The 25895-nt window shown below is 38.8% G+C and overlaps 2 protein-coding genes across 2 annotated transcripts; both read left to right on the plus strand.

Moving 5' to 3' along the window:
* The first annotated feature begins 16120 nt into the window (after positions 1 to 16120).
* On the plus strand, positions 16121 to 22371 carry LOC145655699 (uncharacterized). The gene is made up of 7 exons (XM_081709189.1): positions 16121 to 16126; positions 20124 to 20403; positions 20495 to 20534; positions 20756 to 20926; positions 21174 to 21305; positions 21428 to 21849; positions 22278 to 22371. The coding sequence occupies exons 1-6, from the start codon at positions 16121 to 16123 to the stop codon at positions 21660 to 21662; spliced, it is 864 nt and encodes a 287-aa protein (XP_081565315.1). The 3' UTR covers positions 21663 to 21849; positions 22278 to 22371.
* A 128-nt stretch (positions 22372 to 22499) lies between these two features.
* Positions 22500 to 25039, plus strand: LOC118240796 (uncharacterized). The gene is made up of 4 exons (XM_081709196.1): positions 22500 to 22579; positions 22698 to 23000; positions 23310 to 23379; positions 24461 to 25039. Exons 2-4 carry the CDS (start codon positions 22890 to 22892, stop codon positions 24970 to 24972), a joined length of 693 nt encoding a protein of 230 aa, XP_081565322.1. The 5' UTR covers positions 22500 to 22579; positions 22698 to 22889; the 3' UTR covers positions 24973 to 25039.
* The last annotated feature ends 856 nt before the right edge of the window (positions 25040 to 25895 follow it).

Genomic DNA, 25895 nt, shown 5'->3' on the forward strand with positions numbered 1-25895 from the left:
TGTGCAGTCAGCAGAGTCAGGCACTGGACCTAATTAAAAATAAATGCAAAGACCCGCGTTTCGCGCACCTTATACAGGTAACACTTTTTAGAGGTATAAAGCCTTTGGACAAACCTACAAACACTAGAGCTTCTGCCATATTTGTTAGTGGGCTGGGTTGTGAATTGGTTGACCCATACTTTGAATTGGAGACTATCCAGTCTTTTATATTTGACTTTTATTGCAGCACATAACTTCTAGTGATGCTGTTTTAGGTATAAATTGGTGTTGCAGTCAACAGAATCCACATTTGGACTTAGATGTCCTTGGCTCATTCGTGTGTGTGTGTGTGTGTGTGTGTGTGTGTGTGTTAAGAATGTGAAGCCAGCCCTCACTGCCGCCGACTACAATTAAAGGACCTTCTAGTGTCTGAGATGCAGAGACTCACCAAATACCCCTTGCTGCTGGATAACATCATCAGACACACAGAAGGCATGTATAGAAACACTCACACACAATGTATTGAACCATGAAAACACTTCAGTATACACACACATACCAGTTTACCAAGGAGGCAAGCACACACACCCTTTCTCCTGGATTAACACTAGTATGTGCCCCCACAACAGCTGGTTCTCCAGACCTGCAGACATTGGTGAGGGCACAGGCGTGCTGCCGTGGGATACTACGAGCTGTCAATGAGGTCGTCAGGGAGACGGAGCACCGGCGACTGCTCAGCCGTTATCAGCGCAGGCTAGACTTGTCCCCTCTGGAGAGGCAGGCCAGTCCTGTCGCTGCTCAGTTCAAGGTACGGCCTTACTATGTATCCACCATCTGCCTTCCAAACAGCTTCTCTGGTCTTGGAGCACCTGATCCAGAGTATGAATTATTAACTATATTCTTTTTCTATGTAGAATCTGGACCTGACCACTAAGAAAATGATCCACGAAGGACTGTTGACTTGGAAAGTTAGTAAAGATAAAGCTATAGGTAAGAGATCATCACAGCTGAACAAATCACATTTTTGTTTTTCCTCTTGCAAATGATTACTTGACAGGTCCATTCTCACTCTGTGTGTGTGTGTGTGTGTGTGTGTGTGTGTTTCAGACATTCATGCTCTGCTTCTCTCAGACCTGTTGGTGCTACTCCAAAGGGGTTCAGGTGACCGTTTGATCTTGCGATGTCCTGCGCGCTCACTGGGTGGGGTTTGGGGTAGGAACACGGACCTCAAAACCCCCTTTTGCCCTGTTGTTTGCTTGGATTCATCTCTTGTCAGATCTGTGGCTACAGGTATATTTGTAGTTATTCTTACAGCTATGAATAGCCAGAATAGATGAATGGGTCTGGAATAACTATGTCTTTATTTTATTTTTAAAAAATTAAGAAGCCAGTTAGAAATTGCATTTGGGTTAGTTTGAATACATTGTTTGACAACCTGCTCTTCTCTATCAGATAACAAGGCCTTGTATGTGATCAGTACATCAGAGAGACAGATATACGAGCTGGTGGCTGGGACTTCCTCTGAGAAAAACACGTGAGTTTGTTTTTTGTCTCTCTCTGACCCACCATCTTGTCATCAAGGTCAACCAGTCAGCACTGCTGTGTCTGTTTTGTGATAACATTTATGGTGTCAGGCCATTTATGTTCAGATGATTTTAACAACATTGTGCTGTTGTAGAAATTGGGACCTGATGGCTTTAGCGATGTTTCCACAGATGGAAGAACCTGTTAGAAAAGACCATCTCCTCGGCCTCTGGAGGCATTGAAGCCACCGAGCAAGGATCAACAGCTCCGTAAGTACTCAGGATTTTGAAAGTTTTCTAATGCTGCTGTAATGCTGTTAAGAGAAGGCAGAATTTCAAAGATGCACTTACAATGATTGGACTCCTGACATCTCCTCTAGGTCTGCGGTTCTACGGTTGCATGGTAATCAAGTCGGTCGTCTAGGTAAGCCCATGTTTGTTTTTGTTTGTATACAATGTCATAGGATTTGCTCTCTGTGGTACTTATGGCTGATGCCTTTGGTCCCTAGATGGCTCCCTAACAGAAGAGTCTGGTTCTATAGAGAGAGATTCACAGAGTGATGATGAAAATGTTCTCACACCTACTATCCCAACTGACCAATCAGAAGCCTACATGCATACTGGTGGGCAGGGTTATGTGGGAGGACAAGCTAAAGTGGCTGATGCTGCTCTTCAAGATGGTAAGAACTTGTTACACTCCGTTACACAGTCATTGTTGCACTATGATAGTTAAACAGTATATTTCTGGTGGTGGTGGTGGTGTTTTTATAAATAGAATTTTAGCAGGCTCAGATATTTACCAACTTTTTTGCACCCTTTGTGTTCTGCCAGTCAGGACACTAAGACTGTTGATCCTTGGATCCTTGGATCCTTTAGAGGCTGCCAGTCAGAAGCAGAAAGTGACATCATTGTCCTCACAGCAAGAAGGGCAAGAGATGCCTTGCCAGTCACCAAAAGGCCGTTCACACCTGGAGATGCTGAGGCATGAAACGAGGCCCTGCCAATCACGAGCAAGGATACGGCAGCGCATGATAAAAAATGTAGATGGAATCTTTCAAAGAATGGAGGGACTGATGAAAAAGCTGCATCAGCTTAGGGTAAAGTGGATATATTACTCACTCTCTCTCAAACACACACACACACACACACACACACACACTATCATTGCAGCTAGCTAGCACTTTCATGTTATGTTTTAAAAGAATGGCTTTGTGCACTTGTGAGATCCTGGTTAACTCCTTGTTTTCATTTTCATAGGAGATTGAAGCACTGTAGACTGCTCACAATGGTGAGAAAAAGTTACCTGTCAGTCAGTTCAGATGACACCATCCATGGGTCTTCCTCCATTATCAGGACACCATCTATTTATCTTGGGTTGAGCGATGGTAAGTGTGTCAAAGAAGCAATTTTTAAATACTGGGCCTAAATCTGTTTAATGCTGTACCACAATTCTTTTTGATTGTACCAAAAAAAAAGATCTAGTCTGGAATCACTGGGATAATTTGGGTTGAGTTTAAATGGAGCCCACTGTTATCACTCATAATCCGGTTTCAGTTGTGAACTGTCTTTTGTGATGTTTCTTTAACCCAGTCCCCCACTGCGAGTAAGCCTGAAAGGCTGGGCCAGGCCAGCACTGAAAGCATGCCTAGACTGCTCATGCAGTCCTCCACCAACGAGCTGCTCACATGCCTGGGTGTGTTCTTGTGCCGGCGTTGCTGCCTGCTGAAGGACCTGACTGCTGACGAGCCTGTGCAGTGGCTGCGCATTGTGGACCGCTACGTGACACTGACAGAATGGCAGGAGCAAAGCTTCCTCATTCCAAGCACCATGGTCTTTCTCTACATGCTGTGCCGCGACATCATTTCAGCTGAGGTGGCCACCAAGGAGGAGCTGCAGGCCGTGCTGCTCACATGCTTGTATGTGTCTTGCTCCTACATGTGTGAGGAGATCAGCTACCCAGCCAAAGCTTTCCTGGTGGAGGAAAACAAAGGGGCCTTTTGGGCCCGATCCCTGGACATTGCTAACCGCATGAGTGGCAAGATGCTGCAGATTAACAATGACCCGCAGTATTTTTGGCAGGTCTTCACTGACCTGAAGAACATGATGGTTCATTAAAGGATTAAAGAATAAAATATTTTATTAATTAAACATTTTGTTAAAATTTAATTTAATTTTAGTTAAAAAAAACAAACACATAACTGCAAAGTCAGTTGTTATAATGTGTGATGTAATTTCTCCCCACCTAGCGTTATTACATCTCCTAATCTTACCAAAAATGTGCCACTTGATTTAGTTATGTTAACTTGATATCAAAGATGTCAAAAGCAGCTTTTAATGTCAGCTGATGCTTGTTGGCATAAGCATTTATAAATGTTCAAGTATGTTTATGTCAATTGTCATTAAGGGCTTATGTGGGAGTCATCTAGCACTCTGAACAGTGCCCTTCAGTAATGTTACCCAAATTTCTTATCTGCACCATCAAATGAGCTCCACTAGACCTAATCTGCCATATGACAGCACTCAAACACTGCCAGTTTGAAGTGGTTCTGCTGTGCCCCACAACTCTAGATATGTCTCCCTATTCTGAGGGAAAACGTTTATTTTCACAAAATGAATTCTATACTCAGCTCAGCAGTGAGAATACTGTGAAGTAAGAACTGAAGCCTGAACCAGGCCTAAAAGCTATTTAACTTTGTGGCTCAAGGTGAAGATGCACTGACATGCAAAACAGCTCTCTGATGTATTGTGGTTGGGTGGAATGAGTCTTTGATAACTAAGATTGTAACTAAGATTGAAACTGCTCACTGCACTACAACAAGTACACAAGGTGCAATGAACTTGCTATGAGAATGATCTCAGTAAGTAACTCAACAAGGATAGGCTCATCATGATGCATTAGCTAACATTCGGCACTCATACACAAGGGTGAATGTTCAATTTTCATTCAAGCATCTCATGGTCACAGTCTGTAGCGTGTACAAAAGGAATCTAAAGGAAAGGTGTGAGCAAGTGCATCTTCCACTGATAAGAGATGTAAATTAAGACTCGAATTGTAACGTTAGAAAAAAGTACAATTCTATCAATTTATTTAAGATGCCACACCTTAAACATTTAAAGTTATTGTTATTTACAGTAAATTTATTATAATGCAAAATAATTTTAAAATGTTATTACAGTGACATCTCATGAACTATTACACAATTATTTTACAAGGGACACACTGATTGACTAAATTTAAAATTAAGAAAAGCTTAAACCAATTTTAAACAATACAGAAACTCTACATATAGAATATAAAAAGTTAATAACAACAATCACAATAATAAGAAGAATAATAGTAATAATGCAAACAAGGATGACAATAACAATCACAATAGTAATAATAAAGTCAGTGTCTTCGGCTTTTCTTCTTAGGCTGTTCAGGCATGGGTTCTCCACTCATGTCCACTTCAAAGTGCGGCACGAAGCTGTTGAAAATTGGAGTAGAGAAGCTCTCAGTCACGTCGAACTGTCCATCAGGCTTCACTTCCTCTCGCAGAGTCAGACAGAAGAGCGCTTCCCACAGGCGCTGCTTGATCCTGCGGCCCAGTACAAGGCTGTAGGGCTTGGCCTGTCTGGAGGGACTTTAAGTTGAAGTTCAAGTTCAAGAGGTTTTATTGTCATTTCAGCTATATACAAGTACACAACAAAAACGAGACAATGTTCCTCCAGGACCATGGTGCAACCTGAAAACAACAGTGCAACAGACAACATGCTACACAAGTGCAAACAGTCCAATATAGTGCAAAATGTCATTAAATAAACATTAAATAAACAATAATAAATACAGGACAGGACAAATACAAAATAGAAAATGAGTAGACAGTGCAATTTAGTCCAGTACACAGTACTGGGCATATGTAAAGCGAGTTGTGCATAGCATTCAGTGATATGCTACCCTGAACATAGCAGTCACCAGTAGCAGCCAGAACAGTTCAGAGTACAGTGCTGGTTTAGTACAGTACTCTAGCAGCAAGTAGGATAATGTGCAAGACTGCAACAGGAGTGCATAGTTTATTTGTGTGACGTTTGACTTCAGCACTAGTCCAATGCAAAACAATGTGTGAGTGTGTGTATAGATATGTATGTATGTATGTATGTATGTACGTGTGTGTGTGTGTGTGTGTGTGTGTGTGTGTGTGTGTGTGAGTGTGAGTGACTGTCTATAAGCATGTATAAAAGTGCCCATTTTGGAATCTGAATTGGAATTGGAGTTAGCCAGAGTTCAGGAGTCTAATGGCTTCTGGGAAGAAGCTGTTGCACAGTCTGGAGGTGCGGGACTGGATGCTGCGGTACCTTCTTCCAGATGGCAAAAGGGTGAACAGTTCATGTGAGGGGTGTGTGGGGTCTTTCACAATGTTGGTGGCTTTCCGGATGCAGCGTGTTAGGTAGATGTTGGTGATGGAGGGAAGAGAGACCTCAATGATCTTCTCAGCTGTTCTCACTATTCTTTGGAGGGTCTTGCGGTCAAAGGTGGTGCAGTTCCCAAACCAGGTAATGATGCAGCTGCTTTTGGCCAATGTTTTTTTAAAAAGAGATAAGGAGATACCAGAACAAAATAGAAAAGCAAATAATAGAGGAAGATGGCATGGGATGGAGGGATGGAGGGATGATAAAAGACGGGTAGTAACGGATAATTTATTCTATTCTCTCAGCTATTCTCTTTAACTAATTCTGAAGTCTGCATCTTTATTTTCTATTTGAATGTTAACTTTACGACTAGCTGATTGGGGTTTAGGAACGACACTAGCGTTGATTTTGATTCTAGCCACAGTTCTAGTAATAAGCAGTGTTACAACTCTACATGCAAAGTCACTGAACAGTTGACTGTTAATTCTGTAGTAAGCATAATGCAAAAAATACAACAACATATTTTGTTGTGATTGAAAAAATTATGTCCTAAATACATGCGTTGTAAATACATTGACATTAGTATTTTTAATTAATTTCTAACATTCAGAGACATTCAGAGGTGTTTCTATTAGGCCCAGAGTCAGCTAGGTCTCCACTCTCTAATTACTCAATGAACCTCAATGGTTTCCAAATCACATCTTCTCTAACAGTTAAAGATCTTGGAGTTATGGATCCCAGTCTCTCGTTCGAAGCTCACGTAAATAAATAATGTTTCTAGGACCCCCTTTCTCCACCTTAGAAACATTTCAAAGATTAGGAACATGCTCTCCACACATAACGCAGAAAAGGTAGTCCATGCATTTATTACTTCAATATTGGACTACTGTAATCCCTTACTATCTAGCTGTGCTATTAAGTGCCTAAAGTGCCTAGCGAGTTCAAAATGCAGCAGCCATAGTTCTTAATAGAGCTAGAAAATTTGATCACATCAATCATATCTTAGCTACTTTACTTTGGCTCCCAGTAAAATTTCGTATTGATTATAAACTACTTTTAATAATTCCAAATGTGCATTAGACTTTACAGTAACCTAAGACAACCCTTTTGCATGAAGGGAACTGGTAACTATGCTCACCCTCCATAATGTGCAAAAGATATTTAAAGTGTAGGACAGTCGAAGCATTATGTGTGCGTGTGCGTGATGTTATTAACATGACAGTAAAAGCTCACCATTTTTAAACGGGGGCTGATGGACTTTCCATTTATGCAAGACTTATGTCAAGAGTACATGTCAAAAATTAGAGACGAAATGAGGTGCTAAATGCTGCAATTAGGCATACAGCAGTCAAAGGCAATTTGGAAACACACTTAGAAAACAAAGATCATGATCTTTGATCATGATCAAACTTTCAAAAAGCTTCTCAACGTGACGAGAATGTGAGGTTTAGGTTCATCTATAGTGTTACAGTATCAATGTGAAATATGGCTATTGAGGTTAGCATCACGTAAGAGTGTATATGTGTGAAACATCTTCATCGCCATAAATGTTGTGTTGTTACATAATTAAGCAGTCCATCCAGTTTCATTTACTTGATTTATTAGCAACCTGTGTCCACTGTCTAACTCAAGTATTTTTATTTTTATTTCCTCCATGTTGTTTATAATAGGCCTACAGTAAGAAATCATTTTAAAGGTGATCGCCATTTCTCCCACTGTACACTGTTGAAGCATACAAGTTTTTATTCAGTGAGAGATATGTCCTTTATGGGTGACATGCTACATTTGTTACTGTTTTCACTTAAACAAGGAAAATCATACTCAAAACAGATATATAAGTGGACAGTCAGGGTGAAATAAGTAACATTCTCCTTTTAATGTTATATTTTAAAAAAATATTAAAGGTCCTAAGTATGTCAGTGTTTTAGTTAGTCTTTTGGCCAATGTTTTTTTTAAAAAAGAGATAAGGAGATACCAGAAAAAAATAGAAAAGCAAATAATAGAGGAAGATGGCATGGGATGGAGGGATGGAGGGATGATAAAAGACAGGGGTAGTAACGGATAATTTATTCTATTCTCTCAGCTATTCTCTTTAACTAATTCTGAAGTCTGCATCTTTATTTTCTATTTGAATGTTAACTTTACGACTAGCTGATTGGGGATTTAGGAACGACACTAGCATTGATTTTGATTCTAGCCACAGTTCTAGTAATAAGCAGTGTTACAACTCTGCATGCAAAGTCACTGAACAGTTGACTGTTAATTCTGTAGTAAGCATAATGCAAAAAATACCTAGCATAAATAAATACGCAAGAATGCAGAGCACGAATAGTCGTTGCTTACAATCACTAGACAATCACTAGCAACTACATTTGCTAATCATTTTCTCTTTAAGGTTGGTGTAAATTGAAAACTATTGCAGACGTGACGTGTGATGTCATAATGCAGCCGCATCAATTATGCGATTATGATGTAGTCAACAGATTTTTCAAATGAACAATTTCTGTGAACCATTTTTAGTCTACAGATCACAGATAACGGTTACACTTGGATTTTCAAAACTAAATTTATTATGGGTCAGTCCGGTAGTTACGATTGCAATCCAAGACGCAAGGAACATGTTCCTTCTGAGAAATATGAAAAGGAAAAGCACGGGATATTTGGTAAATATAGGAAAAAGAAGAACGAAAAGACACGAGCCCAGATCCCTGCCAGAATATTCACGCAGCTTGTGCTATTGTTCACTTGCTGTTGTCGGAAGGGTGTTAAGAGAAGGAACACTACCTCAGTGGATGACTTCTTTAAGGGTAAGTTCTGACCACAGCCACCACTTGGATGAACTGTGTGTGTGTGTGTGTGTGTGTCTGAGAGAGAGAGATCTACGTAGAAGTGTTCTAAGTATCTATACAACGCTAATAAGACATTTTCTGTTACTTTTTAAACAGATACTAGACCAAAGTATTTATTGAAGAATGACTTGCCTACTGAGAGAACTGAATCAGCCATGGTAAGTAAAGTAGAACCAAGGCAAATGATTTAAAGCCATACTGAGGCAAGGGACAAAAGCCACAAAAAATGGAAAAACAGCTATGGTGAACAGTGATTCTAATTTAATGCTTTTACTTAAGTACACTGAAATGTCTTTGAATATAAATTACAAATGCATTTCAACAAATGTTGGAGAAATTAATTAAAAACACTAATGTCAATTTATTTAGAATATATTTAGGACACATACATTTAGCATATGCAATCTTTGTCAATTACAGGAAAAAAAAAATATTGTTGGTGGGTTTTTTGTTTGTTTGTTTTACATTCTCCTTAATATAGAATTAACAGTCGACTGTTCGGTGACTTTGCATGCTGAGTTGTAACACTGATTATTAGTATAATTGTGGCTAGAATCAAAATCAACACTAGCTAAAATGACTGAATGCATTGGAATTTATTATTCCAATAGCACAATTTGAATGGGTCTACGGTACCTTAGTGTGTCAGGTCCTGTTATTTCTGTTGAACATTTGATATTTGGGGGCACATTTTTACATCATTAGGCCTGCAGGCTATGTGATAACGGCTATGCGATAAAAATTGTATTTGTTTCCTTTCCAGTGCAATACAAACTATAAATTCCAAATGCATCAAAATGTAATTAAAGTCATATTTCAATTCAATGTATTTAAATACTGTTCAACAATATTTCTACTTATATCTACAGGTGGAACTGAAGTCTTTCAAAAAGATAGAACCTCCAGATATGAATTTCAAGATGATGCTTCCTGAAAAGACTCCTTTGAATCAGATTTACGATCACAATGACTGGGATGAATGTATTGAGGACCCGGAAGCCATGTTTGCTAGAGTGAGAAAGTCTGCAGTGGAGCAGAGCAATCCTAACACTTGTTTTCCATAAATTCTCACAATGCTATGAATTATACATTTCAAGTAGATGTAATTAAATATTGCTTAACACTGTTTCTCTTCATAGCTGGAACTGAAACTGAATTCTTTCATAAAGATGCAATATGATTTCTGTGAACATGATATGGACCAACTGATTGAGGAGATGGAATCCACAGTTGTTAGAGTGAGAAAGTTTGCAATGCAGCAGAGCAATCCTAACACTTGTTTTCCATAAATACTAACAATGCAATCAAATATGCATTTCAAGTAGATGTAATTAAATATTGCTCAACACGGTTTTTGTGTCTGCAGGTATTAGACGCCGTACTTGCTAGGGAGGATATGGTTGCATAACCTCTGACGACAGCAATAAACAGCATTAAAAATACTCTGACATTTTTCAGTCTAATCTCTGCCTATGTTGTCTGCAACACAGTCAATTAAACCATGGATAGTAATTATATCTTTTTTTTTTTGTCTCACAAACATTCTGAATGTAACATTTCCTAGAGCTTTTAAGATACAATCACCATACTTGGCACGCACACTATTTTTTCCCTTGATGTCCACTTACATCTATGTGGCTTAATAATCACAATTCATTTTTACACAACCAATTTCCAACCTCTATATATATCGCTCGGAATTCAACAGACACCTGTTGCTACTGCACCTTTAAGACGGATGTAAGATAAATGAGTTCCTTTATGATTGGCTGCCCTGTATTGTGCTTCATTCAAAAGGTACTCAGAGCTGAAATGCCTGAGAAAGGCAATTTAAGTGGGTGTGCTAAACCTCTATAGGCTGACTAGTCAGAGATAGGTCAATAAAGTGTTCTTGTGACATTAGAAATACAAATTTCAATATGGGGGCATTTTTGCAGCTAACTAAAACACTGACCTAGTTAAGAATTTTAACATTTAAAATAAATAAATAAATATAATATATATATATATATATATATATATATATATATATATATATATATATATATATATATATATATATATATATATATTAAAAGGTGAATGTTACTTATTTCACTCTGAATGTAAAACAGTGCATATTGTGTTAAACGGGATTTCCATCCCATGTTTTTAAGGCTGCCTTATGTATAAATAAATAAGCAAGAATGCAGAGCATGAATAGGTCAGTCTTCCATTCTGTATCACATACCTACCTTTGATAACACCGTGGTAACTGGAAAAAAACCAACCCTTTTTACTCAGTTGTCACTACTTCCAATAGACTTCACGCTAATCTCATAGAAGTCCACCCCTTTCCGTGTCCTCCGGAAACAGCACTTCCGTTGTGTTGTGACAGGATTTGTTCCTGAAGTTGTATGCGTTTTCTAAATTTGCACCGCATTTCTAAAGTGTGTTACCACTTTGATGAATATGCTTTGTGTATTTGCAGCACGATGGGTTTTCCAGGACACCGTAATTTATGCATGTTTAATTCCATCTTTTATTCACGTACTAAGCCCAACTCTATAGGCTAATATTTATAAAACCGAGATAACCATAGAAACGTCTTCATCTGTGCTTGATACTTTCACGGAAAAACGGAACTGCTGCTTGTCAAGCTTGTTTCATCAGGTTTTATATCATCGTCATGACGTGTTTGAATTGATCCCAGACATATGCAGTCCTCATCAAAATCCATTCAAGTCCTAGGCTGTGAGTAAGGTAGCTAGCTATGTTCTCTCTCTGGTCACAGTTGGCAAATAAATTATGCATATAGATTGTGGGGAAAACACTTTAGCACGTGTTCTCCAAAGAAGTGTCTTAATATGAGCTATCTAGCTAGTTCCAATGTCAACTGTAATCATAACACTGGGTTTCTCTCTGTGCTCAGGTGTCTTATTCGCATGCCAGTAACATGTTAGCGATATTGCAGTAGTGTGAATTTTTATGTTGCCCGTGATGAAAGGTGACAGGAAACAAAAATCCAAACATTTTTTTTGTTCAGGTCTTTTTAACGGTCATAACCGACACATATTTATCTAACAAAAAAATCAGGTTCCTCTAAATGTGTGGAAGAACTACTGTGTATATTTTTGTTTCCAGTGGCCTGAGTACCTAAAATATGTCACCATTTTAGGAAGCAGGAAAGCAGGGCTGCTTACAAACATGACATTAGTAAATTATTTTTGGGATATTTTCATTTATGATTTTCCCCTTTTTGTTGTTTGTTTGCTTTTTTACTTTCATTTTTTGTAGGGACTGTGATTATATATTTTGTTATTTGAATGCATAATATAGCTTTGGGGCTCCCACAGACACTTGTGTATATAAACATATTAGGGGAGATTTTTTCATTGATTTGTATATGTTTGTGAAGGAATGCACATAGTTCTCATGTTTGACCCACTTTAAAGATATTTTTTGACTTGTATCAGAAAGGAATACAAGCATTTATTCATATCAACATTTTCCTTGCAGCGTCATTTCAAAGATGATGCAACAGAATAGTTTTGCTTATCTATTCTGTATTTTGTTTATTGACAGGTAATTCCACCCTCAACTTTTTAGGGTGCCTCCCCATAATTGCTCAGCTCTTCTGTGAAATAAAAGCAGGATTGGTTTGTATATCACATTGGTGTAGGTCATTTTCACCTGTTATATGAAGAACATTCTAATGGCTTTGGGGGAGACAAACCAAATTAGTCCTTTATAATTGTAATTATATATTACTTTGATTCATTAGAAGTTTGTGATTATTCCTGTTATTCATCAACTTAGGTACCGTGATTTACTGGGGTAGGTCAAATTAAAAGATAATTGCCTGCTTATATTAGGTAAAGAAAGTTTTTTATGTCATAGTTTTCACTTACTATGATTGGGACAATACATCTTTTACATGAGGATGGATTTTATCAAAGCTTATATGGATCTGTATGCCATGCATAGGACGCTTATGCTTTATTTAGTTCACTAAATACAAGCAGTTCATTTTTGTTTTAAATGTTGATGTTCCACCTGCTCCATCAGACCCTCTGCTTTGACACTATGTCCACCTGATGTACATCAGTAAGCACAGCCTATAACAAGGTATGTCTTAGCCACTTGTAATCTTCTAAGCATTAACTTTCACAACATTTTTATGACAATGTTAGTCTTTATAGTTTCCATAACTAGGTGCTTAACTGAAATCAGCTCCAGTGTTTCATGTTGATGTCTTTCATTTTTCATACATAGTCATGTATATATTTGTGACATGCTACATTTGTTACTGTTTTCACTTGAACAAGGAAAATCATACTCAAAACAGATATATAAGTGGACAGTCAGGGTGAAATAAGTAACATTCTCCTTTTAATGTTATATTTAAAAAAAATATTAAAGGTCTTAAGTATGTCAGTGTTTTAGTTAGTCTTTTGGCCAATGTTTTTTTTAAAAAGAGATAAGAAGATACCAGAACAAAATAGAAAAGCAAATAATAGAGGGAGATGGCATGGGATGGAGGGATGGAGGGATGATAAAAGACAGGGGTAGTAACGGATAATTTATTCTATTCTCTCAGCTATTCTCTTTAACTAATTCTGAAGTCTGCATCTTTATTTTCTATTTGAATGTTAACTTTACGACTAGCTGATTGGGGTTTAGGAACGACACTAGCGTTGATTTTGATTCTCGCCACAGTTCTAGTAATAAGCAGTGTTACAACTCTACATGCAAAGTCACTGAACAGTTGACTGTTAATTCTGTAGTAAGCATAATGCAAAAAATACAACAACATATTTTGTTGTGATTGAAAAAATTACGTCCTAAATACATGCGTTGTAAATACATTGACATTAGTATTTTTAATTAATTTCTAACATTCAGAGACATTCAGAGGTGTTTCTATTAGGCCCAGAGTCAGCTAGGTCTCCACTCTCTAATTACTCAATGAACCTCAATGGTTTCCCAATCACATCTTCTCTAACAGTTAAAGATCTTGGAGTTATGGATCCCAGTCTCTCGTTCGAAGCTCACGTAAATAAATAATGTTTCTAGGACCCCCTTTCTCCACCTTAGAAACATTTCAAAGATTAGGAACATGCTCTCCACACATAATGCAGAAAAGGTAGTCCATGCATTTATTACTTCAATATTGGACTACTGTAATCCCTTACTATCTAGCTGTGCTATTAAGTGCCTAAAGTGCCTAGCGAGTTCAAAATGCAGCAGCCATAGTTCTTAATAGAGCTAGAAAATTTGATCACATCAATCATATCTTAGCTACTTTACTTTGGCTCCCAGTAAAATTTCGTATTGATTATAAACTACTTTTAATAATTCCAAATGTGCATTAGACTTTACAGTAACCTAAGACAACCCTTTTGCATGAAGGGAACTGGTAACTATGCTCACACTCCATAATGTGCAAAAGATATTTAAAGTGTAGGACAGTCGAAGCATTATGTGTGCGTGATGTTATTAACGTGACAGTAAAAGCTTACCATTTTTAAATGGGGGCTGATCGACTTTCCACTTATGCAAGACTTATGTCAAGAGTACATGTCAAAAATTAGAGACGAAATGAGGTGCTAAATGCCGCAATTAGGCATACAGCAGTCAAAGGCAATTTGGAAACACACTTAGAAAACAAAGATCATGATCTTTGATCATGATCAAACTTTCAAAAAGCTTATCAACGTGACGAGAATGTGAGGTTTAGGTTCATCTATAGTGTTACAGTATCAATGTGAAATATGGATATCGAGGTCAGCATCACGTAAGAATGTATATGTCTGAAACATCTTCGTCGCCATAAATGTTGTGTTGTTACATAATTAAGCAGTCCATCCAGTTTCATTTACTTGATTTATTAGCAACCTGTGTCCACTGTCTAACTCAAGTATTTTTATTTTTATTTCCTCCATGTTGTTTATAATAGGCCTACAGTAAGAAATCATTTTAAAGGTGATCGCCATTTCTCCCACTGTACACTGTTGAAGCATACAAGTTTTTATTCAGTGAGAGATATGTCCTTTATGGGTGACATGCTACATTTGTTACTGTTTTCACTTGAACAAGGAAAATCATACTCAAAACAGATATATAAGTGGACAGTCAGGGTGAAATAAGTAACATTCTCCTTTTAATGTTATATTTTTAAAAAATATTAAAGGTCCTAAGTATGTCAGTGTTTTAGTTAGTCTTTTGGCCAATGTTTTTTTTAAAAAGAGATAAGATACCAGAAAAAAATAGAAAAGCAAATAATAGAGGGAGATGGCATGGGATGGAGGGATGGAGGGATGATAAAAGACAGGGGTAGTAACGGATAATTTATTCTATTCTCTCAGCTATTCTCTTTAACTAATTCTGAAGTCTGTATCTTTATTTTCTATTTGAATGTTAACTTTACGACTAGCTGATTGGGGATTTAGGAACGACACTAGCGTTGATTTTGATTCTAGCCACAGTTCTAGTAATAAGCAGTGTTACAACTCTGCATGCAAAGTCACTGAACAGTTGACTGTTAATTCTGTAGTAAGCATAATGCAAAAAATACCTAGCATAAATAAATACGCAAGAATGCAGAGCACGAATAGTCGTTGCTTACAATCACTAGACAATCACTAGCAACTACATTTGCTAATCATTTTCTCTTTAAGGTTGGTATAAATTGAAAACTATTGCAGAGGTGACGTGTGATGTCATAATGCAGCCGCATCAATTATGCAATTATGATGTAGTCAAAGAACAGATTTTTCAAATGAACAATTTCTGTGAACCATTTTTAGTCTACAGATCACAGATAACGGTTACACTTGGATTTTCAAAACTAAATTTATTATGGGTCAGTCCGGTAGTTACGACTGCAATCCAAGACGCAAGGAACCTGTTCTTTCTGACAAGTATGAAAAGGAAAAGCATGGGATATTTGGTAAATATAGGAAAAAGAAGAACGAAAAGACACGAGCCCAGATCCCTGCCAGAATATTCACGCAGCTTGTGCTATTGTTCACTTGCTGTTGTCGGAAGGGTGTTAAGAGAAGGAACACTACCTCAGTGGATGACTTCTTTAAGGGTAAGTTCTGACCACAGCCACCACTTGGATGAACTGTGTGTGTGTGTGTGTGTGTCTGAGAGAGAGAGATCTACGTAGAAGTGTTCTAAGTATCTATACAACGCTAATAAGACATTTTCTGTTACTTTTTAAACAGATACTAGACCAAAGTATTTACTGAAGAATGACTTGCCTACTGAGAGAACTGAATCAGCCATGGTAAGTAAAGTAGAACCAAGACAAATGATTTAAAGCCATACTGAGGCAAGGGACAAAAGCCACAAAAAATGGAAAAATAGCTATGGTGAAGAAGTGATGCTAATTTAATGCTTGTACTTAAGTACACTGAAATGTCTTTGAATATAAATTACAAATGCATTTCAACAAATGTTGGAGAAATTAATTAAAAACACTAATGTCAATTTATTTAGAATATATTTAGGACACATACATTTAGCATATGCAATCTTTGTCAATTACAGGAAAAAAAAAATTGTTGGTGGGTTTTTTGTTTGTTTGTTTTACATTCTCCTTAATATAGAATTAACAGTCGACTGTTCGGTGACTTTGCATGCTGAGTTGTAACACTGATTATTAGTATAATTGTGGCTAGAATCAAAATCAACACTAGCTAAAATGACTGAATGCATTGGAATTTATTATTCCAATAGCACAATTTGAATGGGTCTACGGTACCTTAGTGTGTCAGGTCCTGTTATTTCTGTTGAACATTTGATATTTGGGGGCACATTTTTACATCATTAGGCCTGCAGGCTATGTGATAACGGCTATGCGATAAAAATTGTATTTGTTTCCTTTCCAGTCCAATACAAACTATAAATTCCAAATGCATTAAAATGTAATTAAAGTCATATTTCAATTTAATGTATTTAAATACTGTTCAACAATATTTCTACTTATATCTACAGGTGGAACTGAAGTCTTTCAAAAAGATAGAACCTCCAGATATGAATTTCAAGATGATGCTTCCTGAAAAGACTCCTTTGAATCAGATTTATGATCACAATGACTGGGATGAATGTATTGAGGACCCGGAAGCCATGTTTGCTAGAGTGAGAAAGTCTGCAGTGGAGCAGAGCAATCCTAACACTTGTTTTCCATAAATTCTCACAATGCTATGAACTATACATTTCAAGTAGATGTAATTAAATATTGCTTAACACTGTTTCTCTTCATAGCTGGAACTGAAACTGAATTCTTTCATAAAGATGCAATATGATTTCTGTGAACATGATATGGACCAACTGATTGAGGAGATGGAATCCACAGTTGTTAGAGTGAGAAAGTTTGCAATGCAGCAGAGCAATCCTAACACTTGTTTTCCATGAATACTAACAATGCAATTAAATATGCATTTCAAGTAGATGTAATTAAATATTGCTCAACACGGTTTTTGTGTCTGCAGGTATTAGACGCCGTACTTGCTAGGGAGGATATGGCTGCATAACCTCTGACGACAGCAATAAACAGCATTAAAAATACTCTGACATTTTTCAGTCTAATCTCTGCCTATGTTGTCTGCAACACAGTCAATTAAACCATGGATAGTAATTATATCTTTTTTTTTTTGTCTCACAAACATTCTGAATGTCACATTTCCTAGAGCTTTTAAGATACAATCACCATACTTGGCACCCACACTATTTTTTCCCTTGATGTCCACTTACATCTATGTGGCTTAATAATCACAATTCATTTTTACACAACCAATTTCCAACCTCTATAGATATCGCTCGGAATTCAACAGACACCTGTTGCTACTGCACCTTTAAGACGGATGTAAGATAAATGAGCTCCTTTATGATTGGCTGCCCTGTATTGTGCTTCATTCAAAAGGTACTCAGAGCTGAAATGCCTGAGAAAGGCAATTTAAGTGGGTGTGCTAAACCTCTATAGGCTGACTAGGCAGAGATAGGTCAATAAAGTGTTCTTGTGACATTAGAAATACAAATTTCAATATGGGGGCATTTTTGCAGCTAACTAAAACACTGACCTAGTTAAGAATTTTAACATTTAAAATAAATAAATATATAATATATATTAAAAGGTGAATGTTACTTATTTCACTCTGAATGTAAAACAGTCCATATTGTGTTAAATGGGATTTCCATCCCATGTTTTTAAGGCTGCCTTATGTATAAATAAATAAGCAAGAATGCAGAGCATGAATAGGTCAGTCTTCCATTCTGTATCACATACCTACCTTTGATAACACCGTGGTAACTGGAAAAAAAACAACCCTTTTTATTCAGTTGTCACTACTTCCAATAGACTTCACGCTAATCTCATAGAAGTCCACCCCTTTCCGTGTCCTCCGGAAACAGCAATTCCGTTGTGTTGTGACAGGATTTGTTCCTGAAGTTGTATGCGTTTTCTAAATTTGCACCGCATTTCTAAAGTGTGTTACCACTTTGATGAATATGCTTTGTGTATTTGCAGCACGATGGGTTTTCCAGGACACCGTAATTTATGCATGTTTAATTCCATCTTTTATTCACGTACTAAGCCCAACTATATAGGCTAATATTTATAAAACCGAGATAACCATAGAAACGTCTTCATCTGTGCTTGATACTTTCACGGAAAAACGGAACTGCTGCTTGTCAAGCTTGTTTCATCAGGTTTTATATCATCGTCATGACGTGTTTGAATTGATCCCAGGCATATGCAGTCCTCATCAAAATCCATTCAAGTCCTAGGCTGTGAGTAAGCTATGTTCTCTCTCTGGTCACAGTTGGCAAATAAATTGTGCATATAGATTGTGGGGAAAACACTTTAGCACGTGTTCTCCAAAGAAGTGTCTTAATATGAGCTATCTAGCTAGTTCCAATGTCAACTGTAATCATAACACTGGGTTTCTCTCTGTGCTCAGGTGTCTTATTCGCATGCCAGTAACATGTTAGCGATATTGCAGTAGTGTGAATTTTTATGTTGCCCGTGATGAAAGGTGACAGCGAATAAAAATCCAAACATTTTTTTTGTTCAGGTCTTTTTAACGGTCATAACCCACACATATTTATCTAACAAAAAAATCAGGTTCCCTAAACTATCCCACATGTCATACTGAAGGAAAAAAAATCACTTGTTGCTAAGAGATAGTAGAAGCACAGTAATCCTCTACCTGTAAAAATAACTGAACGTTACAACTCTGGCTTTGAATACATTCTTATGGATTCTATTTACAGTGTGGTTATACAATAAAATAAGTTGTACATTAAAATAATTGTAATTATTTACAGGTGCACACGTTTGCCAGAGCGCAAGACTAATTGCGTCTTAAAGTAACAATGCTTATAGATGTATGTCTAGAGAAATTAGGGCGCAAATGTAAATTTGTAGCCAGTTATCTATGATAAAACGTAACCTGTCATATTTGGAACATTTCTCCTTACCACAGGGCGAGACAGTGAGGATTTTAGGAAAAAACATTACGCTACCTGAATTTACCAAACTATACTGCGGAAGTTAAAGAATCTTACGTTTGAAACGCTTACACACACACACACGTAAATAATATTTATTTTCAAGAGGGTGACAACGTATGAGAACTGAGAACTTGCATCAGTAATGACGAAATAATACATATTCATAACATCTAAGAGTCAAAACTCCGTTTTAAAACAAAACAATGAGGTGCGCTGTATCGCGAATATCAGTTAAAGGACCTGTAAAAACCATATTTGATATTTTACTTAATTCTCTAATCGAGTAGATCACAGATTCGAACAGGATGGGCTGTGTTTGCTCGTGTATGAAGGTATGTATGTTTTTTCCTACACTTTGGGAACGATTTTAAATACGATAATCTGAAAAGGATTAAGATTTATTGTGCATGTCACGGAACGCTTCCACTGGTCACGTGGTATGGCCCGCCGCGTTGACTGTCTCGTGTGTAACCTTGCCTATGTTGTTCAGCACACACCTGCATCGGTTTACTCTTGTCATGTTTGTATGTATTTAAACCCTTGTTAGTGTGTGCCTTATTGTCAGTCGTTGATCATGTTCACGGTCACAGTTTGTGTTATACGTGAGTGCCGGTGTCTGTATCGTATGTTAATAATCGTTAATAAACGTCTCCGTGGAGCGAGTCTACGTCCTGTTCCTTGACCAGCGGCACTCTGGCCGTTACAGTGCGTAACTGATTAGCATTTTCCTGTAAAAAAAAATAGCGCAAATGCAGATGATTAAAAAGTTTTGTTTTGTTTTTTTTAAATCAAAATGAGATTCTTGTAAGAATACCGAGATATCGCTAAGTCGCGATAATACTGCATATACAAATCCATACGTTTCTACAATGCTTTTCTACAGAAAAAGAAGGAGAAAACGAATAGAAGTTGGTGGAGACACATAATCTCATCCTCCAAAGTGTCTGACTCCTGCGTGGCATTAGACGGTCACGCCGCGAATGTGACCACCTCCACTTCTTGCCCCTCTTCCTCTGAGGGGTCCCTGATCTTCAGTACTGCTTCTTCCTTTTCACCTGTGGACATATCCCACAATGCCTCTTCTACCCAGTCGTGCCTTCCTGGTCAAGCCTCCTCCTCCTCCTCATATGAGTCGCTCAGGACTACAGCAGTGATTGTTCCTGGTTAGAGCTCAGCAGATTTGATCATGTTGTTCAAATGCATAGTCTGTTTTTGGTTAAGGACATTTACTCCAAGTTTCTGTTCTCTATACAGAGGCTGCAGATAAAGATGTGGACTCCGTGCGCATTGAGAGGTGGGTACATTATCAAAATTCATCTTCGTGGCAGAGAAAAGTGTGGCATGGTGGTTACCCAATGGCACTGCCATTGTAACTTCCTTAGGGCATAAAACGAGAAAAAACATCATTGTATTTTTCATTCTTCACACCTTTATCTGTCTAAGGGTTGTTATGTGAACATTTTGTGCATAACTGGCCACTCTGTATTCATCTCTCCCTTCTTTTCTGTCTCTCAGGTTTCCGGCTGTTCTGATGCAGGCAGACACTCGTGTTCAGCCGCGGAATTTATTGCGACAGCTGCTGCACGTCCTCAGGAGTAAAAGGATGCGTCAGATTGGTCAGGGTGAGGGCCAAGGCCACACCCCCATCCATTCCGCTGTCGAACACCTCAACATTCGGCAGCTCGGGTAAAGACGAGAATACACACCGCGTTTTACTACACAGCCTATTAAGAGTAGATGATTTTACAGTTTACACAGGTGAAGCTCAGTCTTTTTCTCCTATACAAATACAAACATATTGTAATTAAATGAACAGTAAGTCATTTAGCAGTTCTTCTTCACATTATGAAACAGCCATTATACTGACATGTAGTGGCCTGGATGTTTCAGAGCTTGTGCACTAAATCTATTTTTAACATGGATGACCTGTTAGGTTTCCCAACATTGGGAACAGCTGCTATATGAACGCCACTCTGCAGTGCCTACTGAGTATCTCCTGCTTCTGGAGACCCATCAGAGCTCAGTCATCCTGCTTGACGGATCCTTCTAGTTGCCAGATGCTCAGGTACCCGTTCAGAACCAGAGGCTTCACATGGGTCTAAATGAACTGTTTAATCATGAGTGCTTAAGGAGGTGCTGTGATGCTCAGAGATATAAACCACTTGGTCTCCCTGTTGCTGTGTGTAGATGTTTTTCAGATCTGCAGCAGGCCCAACTCACCACTCGCAGCACAAAGCAGAAGGTGCAGCTCCTGGGAGCCCTGCTTGAGTGTGTTTCAGCCCGCTGCCCTGCATTCGAAGAGGACTATGAACAGGTCCAGCTAAATGGCCCCCTCAGCCATTCAGAACACATCAGAACCTCACGCAGTACCCTGCAGGAACTGCACATGGCCACCTTTGTTTTCTCACCGTGCTGCTGTTGAAGTCCAGGAGCAAATCCTCCTCTGATGTTCTCCTGTGCTGTCCTCCACAGGATGCTCATGAGTTCCTGATGCTCTGCTTACTGCAGCTGAAAGAGGAGGGAGAGAGACTCAGGGCCTCTTTCTTCTCTTACATCTGCCCTGTGGCAAACTTTGAGTTTCATATCAAGTCTGTGCTCACATGTACCAGGTAATTAGGTATCACTGTTGCATATCTCCTTTGTGTTAATGGACTGGTCTTAACCAGTCTTAACATGTTTGTTTAAAGTACATTTTCTCACGGAGAGTAGGCGCTTTCTCCGGACATCTCTTTAAAGTATTCATGAAAGTTTCATAACATACATAACTTAAATATGAACATTTAAAATGCTCACAAGTTCAGCTTGTATTCATCACATAGCTTTCAAATCTCAGAGTGTGTGTGAGTTTGGGAAAACATAACAGACATGGACTGAGCATTCTAAATGTTTTCTGCTCTGATGCTTCACATTAGATAAGATGTTATCTACTTGTAAAACTGAGCAAATTAGCATGTGATAACTCACACACTGTATAAGGGATGCAGGAGATTATTTCTGTGCAAATGTTGTAACATTTCTGTTCTCCATTTTGTGAAAGCTGTGGAAAGCAGAGCTGCAGAGTGGATGTCTACAACCACCTCTCTGTAAATCTGAGCCCTGCTACGACCGACAGCCTACACACTTACTTTAAGGTTGGTCACCTCACACACCCTCTTTGGATAAGGCTTCATTACTGTGTTGTAAAGGAGAGAATACAGTTATGACATGCTACCATTTTGATTTTATCACTCTCAATGAAAGGGTCTCTTTCTTTTTTCAGCCAACACTACTGGAGCGTTTTTGTGAGTGTGAAGCAGGCTGCGAGGCAACTGAAGAGGTGGAGTTTTTCACACTGCCACGGTGAGTCTCGTCTGACGTAGATGACCTTAAAGAATGAGTTTTAAACCAGTCCAACACACACACCCTCCTCCACTCACACACACTTCCAGTCCTTAAGTCACTTTTCCTCTTGGAACAGTATTTTCGTCCTCCACCTTAAGCGGTTTGACATGCTGGGCCAAAAGCTCTCAGACGTGATGGACGTCCCGTCCGAGCTGGATCTCTCTGCCCTTCCTGGGGTGGCTTCTCTCAGGCAGCAGTCGAGGTGAGCTCGTACCATCAACCCGTGCCCACATACTTCTCTGTCCACCCATTCCCATTTAGCTACAAAATGCCGACTGAATGGCTTTGTGGTTTGTCCTCAGTGGAGCAGCGGGAACCCAGGACAAACCGCAAGAAATGCAAAATGATAAACTGGGGGAAAACTCCAGTCCCCAGCCAGGTAGAGTTGTGCCATTTTCTTACAGTGGAGTGATAATACGGCTGTGTATAAGTATCTGCCATAATGACTAAGTTCTTTTAACCCATCAGTAGTAAATGAGAGAGGAGAAGGACAGGGAGCTAGAGGACAGCAAGTAAGCCTACCGGTGAGGAGAGAGAGAGACCAAAAAGAAGAGAGATACAGGCTGAGAGAGACACAGAGACAGAATGAGAGAGAATGAAAGAGGCCTGTTAATACAGAGATGGCGTTCGATCCGTGATGCGTTTTCAGTTAATCGTATGAAAAAAAAGATGTATTTGTTTGTTGCAGGAATGTGCACCCACTGGCACCTACAGACTCCAGGCAGTGGTTTCTCATTTAGGTGACAGCATGGACCATGGTGAGTAATCTGACATTATTTATACACGTGCAGTAGAAACTATTAAATGACTAAGGACCACCGACTACTCCGACAGGCCACTATATCAGTGACACAGCTGAGGGAGAAGGACAGAGCTGGTTGTCATTCAGTGACTTAAAAGTATCAAGAAGCACTGAGCCAGCCATCCTGAAGAGCAGGACAAAAACAGCCTACCTGATTTTCTACGTGCACAGGTAGAATCTCACCTTTCAGACTTGGGAATGTAGGTACCTCAGTCTAGGAGCACTCTAACAGAAACAAGTTTTACAAGCTTATATATGTAGGGAGTAAATTAGCCTTTACTGTGCCCTGGGACTGCAGGTCTCTTGTGCATGACAGGTGAGTGAGGCCTACTCCCAGCACCGGTTGACAGGTGCTAACCTTCTTTCTCAGTCCTTTCACCCTTCCCTCTCTGCAAAAGAATTTAAAAAATTTTAACACATTAAAATGAGCCATTTTTTATTCTCCACAAAATAGTAAATGCCCCCTCTGGCGTTCTTGTTAAAACACTTTTTCCATATTTTTAACCCATAGATGTATAACATGAATAATACTATACTTGTCAAGTCGACATATTTAGATGAGGTGTCCTAGTGTCAGTTATTGTCTTCTAATCGCTATTGGAGATGTACAAGTCCCCATTCTTTATCCCCAACATTGTTCATACTAAAAGATTAATTTCTTTTCCAAGTAGCACATGGCAGTGATTAAACACCTATTTACATGGACGTCACTTCCATCGCCACATATGAGAACACTACCAGGGTGCTTCACTGACGGAGGAAGAGCTTCAGTCCTTTTTGAGAAATAACCAACTTGTATTTTAATTTGCAGATGTTAGGAGTGAACCAGCATCTGTCTATAGTTCTTTTAATTGTGAGCACACATATTTAAACCCTTGTTTTGTTGTTGTTTGTCAGTGTTTGACCCCATGTATGCTGCTTTGTTGTGTTTTAAGACTGCCTGTTATGTTCTAAGTAGTGTTAATGCTTAATGTTCTTCGTGTTTGGTTTTGTCTTGTTCTGTATGATAATAAACGTCTGTGGCATCTGAACCGCAGCTCATCTTTGCATCCGGCTTCACGTCACAGGAACACCGACCGTTGAAGGTTGCCTCGAGCCAAGGGAAAGAAGAAAAAGGGGAAGAAGCAGTGTAGCTGCTTCTACCCAACCCATGCAGGAGAATCCTCCATACTTGTGGGAACACTCCCTGTCTTCACATCGGGGGAGAGTATCTCTGGAGGATTTTGGGGGGGCCCTGGTGGTGGTCCAGGATCAGATGCTGCAGAGTCCTGCCTACCTTCACTGGATTACCGGGACCCGTACGATTACGACTACCAATATCCAGGGTCAGACTCTGCAGGGTCCTACTATCCCCCCACGGACTACCAGGAGGACTATGAGGATTACAGCAGGAGTGAGGAGTATGTTGACGTCGGCCTCAGGTCAGACACCGAATCCGACTGCTCTGAGGATCCATCAGTGGAGGTGGAGGAGGCCCGCCATGAGGATCCTTCCTGTGGTTTATAGACCGGGTCAGAGGACTCTGAAAGCGACGAGCCTCCGATGTTAGTGCTTAATGTTCTTCGTGTTTGGTTTCATTTTGTTTTGTGTGTTAATAAACATGTGTCTCATGTGAACCACGGCTCGTCTTTGCATCCTGCCTTGTCTCCCACGTCACAGAACAGCAATTCATCTACACTTCTCACAGATAAAACTATCGCTAACGGCGAAGAATAAACATGTTGCAAAAAAGCAGTAAGAGCTAGTATGCAGAAACAGTGGTGTTGGCGCGAAACAGTTTCAAAAACAGGAGTCTCCTTATGAAGGAAGGAGGTTCTTATGAACCTCTGTATTTTGACAGCAAGTATTGACCATGTGCCATTAAAACCATGCCAGGTATGGTATTAATCCACAAAATAGCACATCAAATCTAATTATTTGGCTATTACAGGGTTATGCAATATTCCCTCAACTCAGCAAAATGCAACAGCTTGAATTACTTAATTGATTAATAATAATAAAAAATCTTTCCTGACTATAAAAATATAGCTTACCCATTCGAAAGATTAAACATCCAGTGAGTGTGTATCCTGGCATGTTAAGGTAAAAGGCATCTCCGACTGGAATACATTTAAGCGGTTTCGGGCGCCATCTGGTGGCGACTTGGAGTCCTTATCACGCTCTCATTTCTTTTGTATGGCGGGACAAGTGTTTTGTTATCCTACCTATCGAACAGTTCTACCTAGATTTAGTGCACTTATGTACATTAGCATTAGTCCAGGCTTCTGGTGTTTATTTTGGATGCATATATTGTAATTAGGCTACTGTGGACATTGGTATTTTGTATAGCTACAGCACCTGTACTTCACACACGTGTAGTAATCGGATCTAGAAAGTTGCCAGCCCTATTAAAATATTAGGTTTATAGTATAACAGTTTAATTAAACAGACAAAGTGTTAATCACAATCATTTGCATGATGATTAATCTTGAA

This window comes from Electrophorus electricus, unplaced genomic scaffold, assembly GCF_041902795.1.
Source record: "Electrophorus electricus isolate QZ-2024a unplaced genomic scaffold, ASM4190279v1 Scaffold32, whole genome shotgun sequence".
NCBI lineage: Eukaryota > Metazoa > Chordata > Actinopteri > Gymnotiformes > Gymnotidae > Electrophorus > Electrophorus electricus.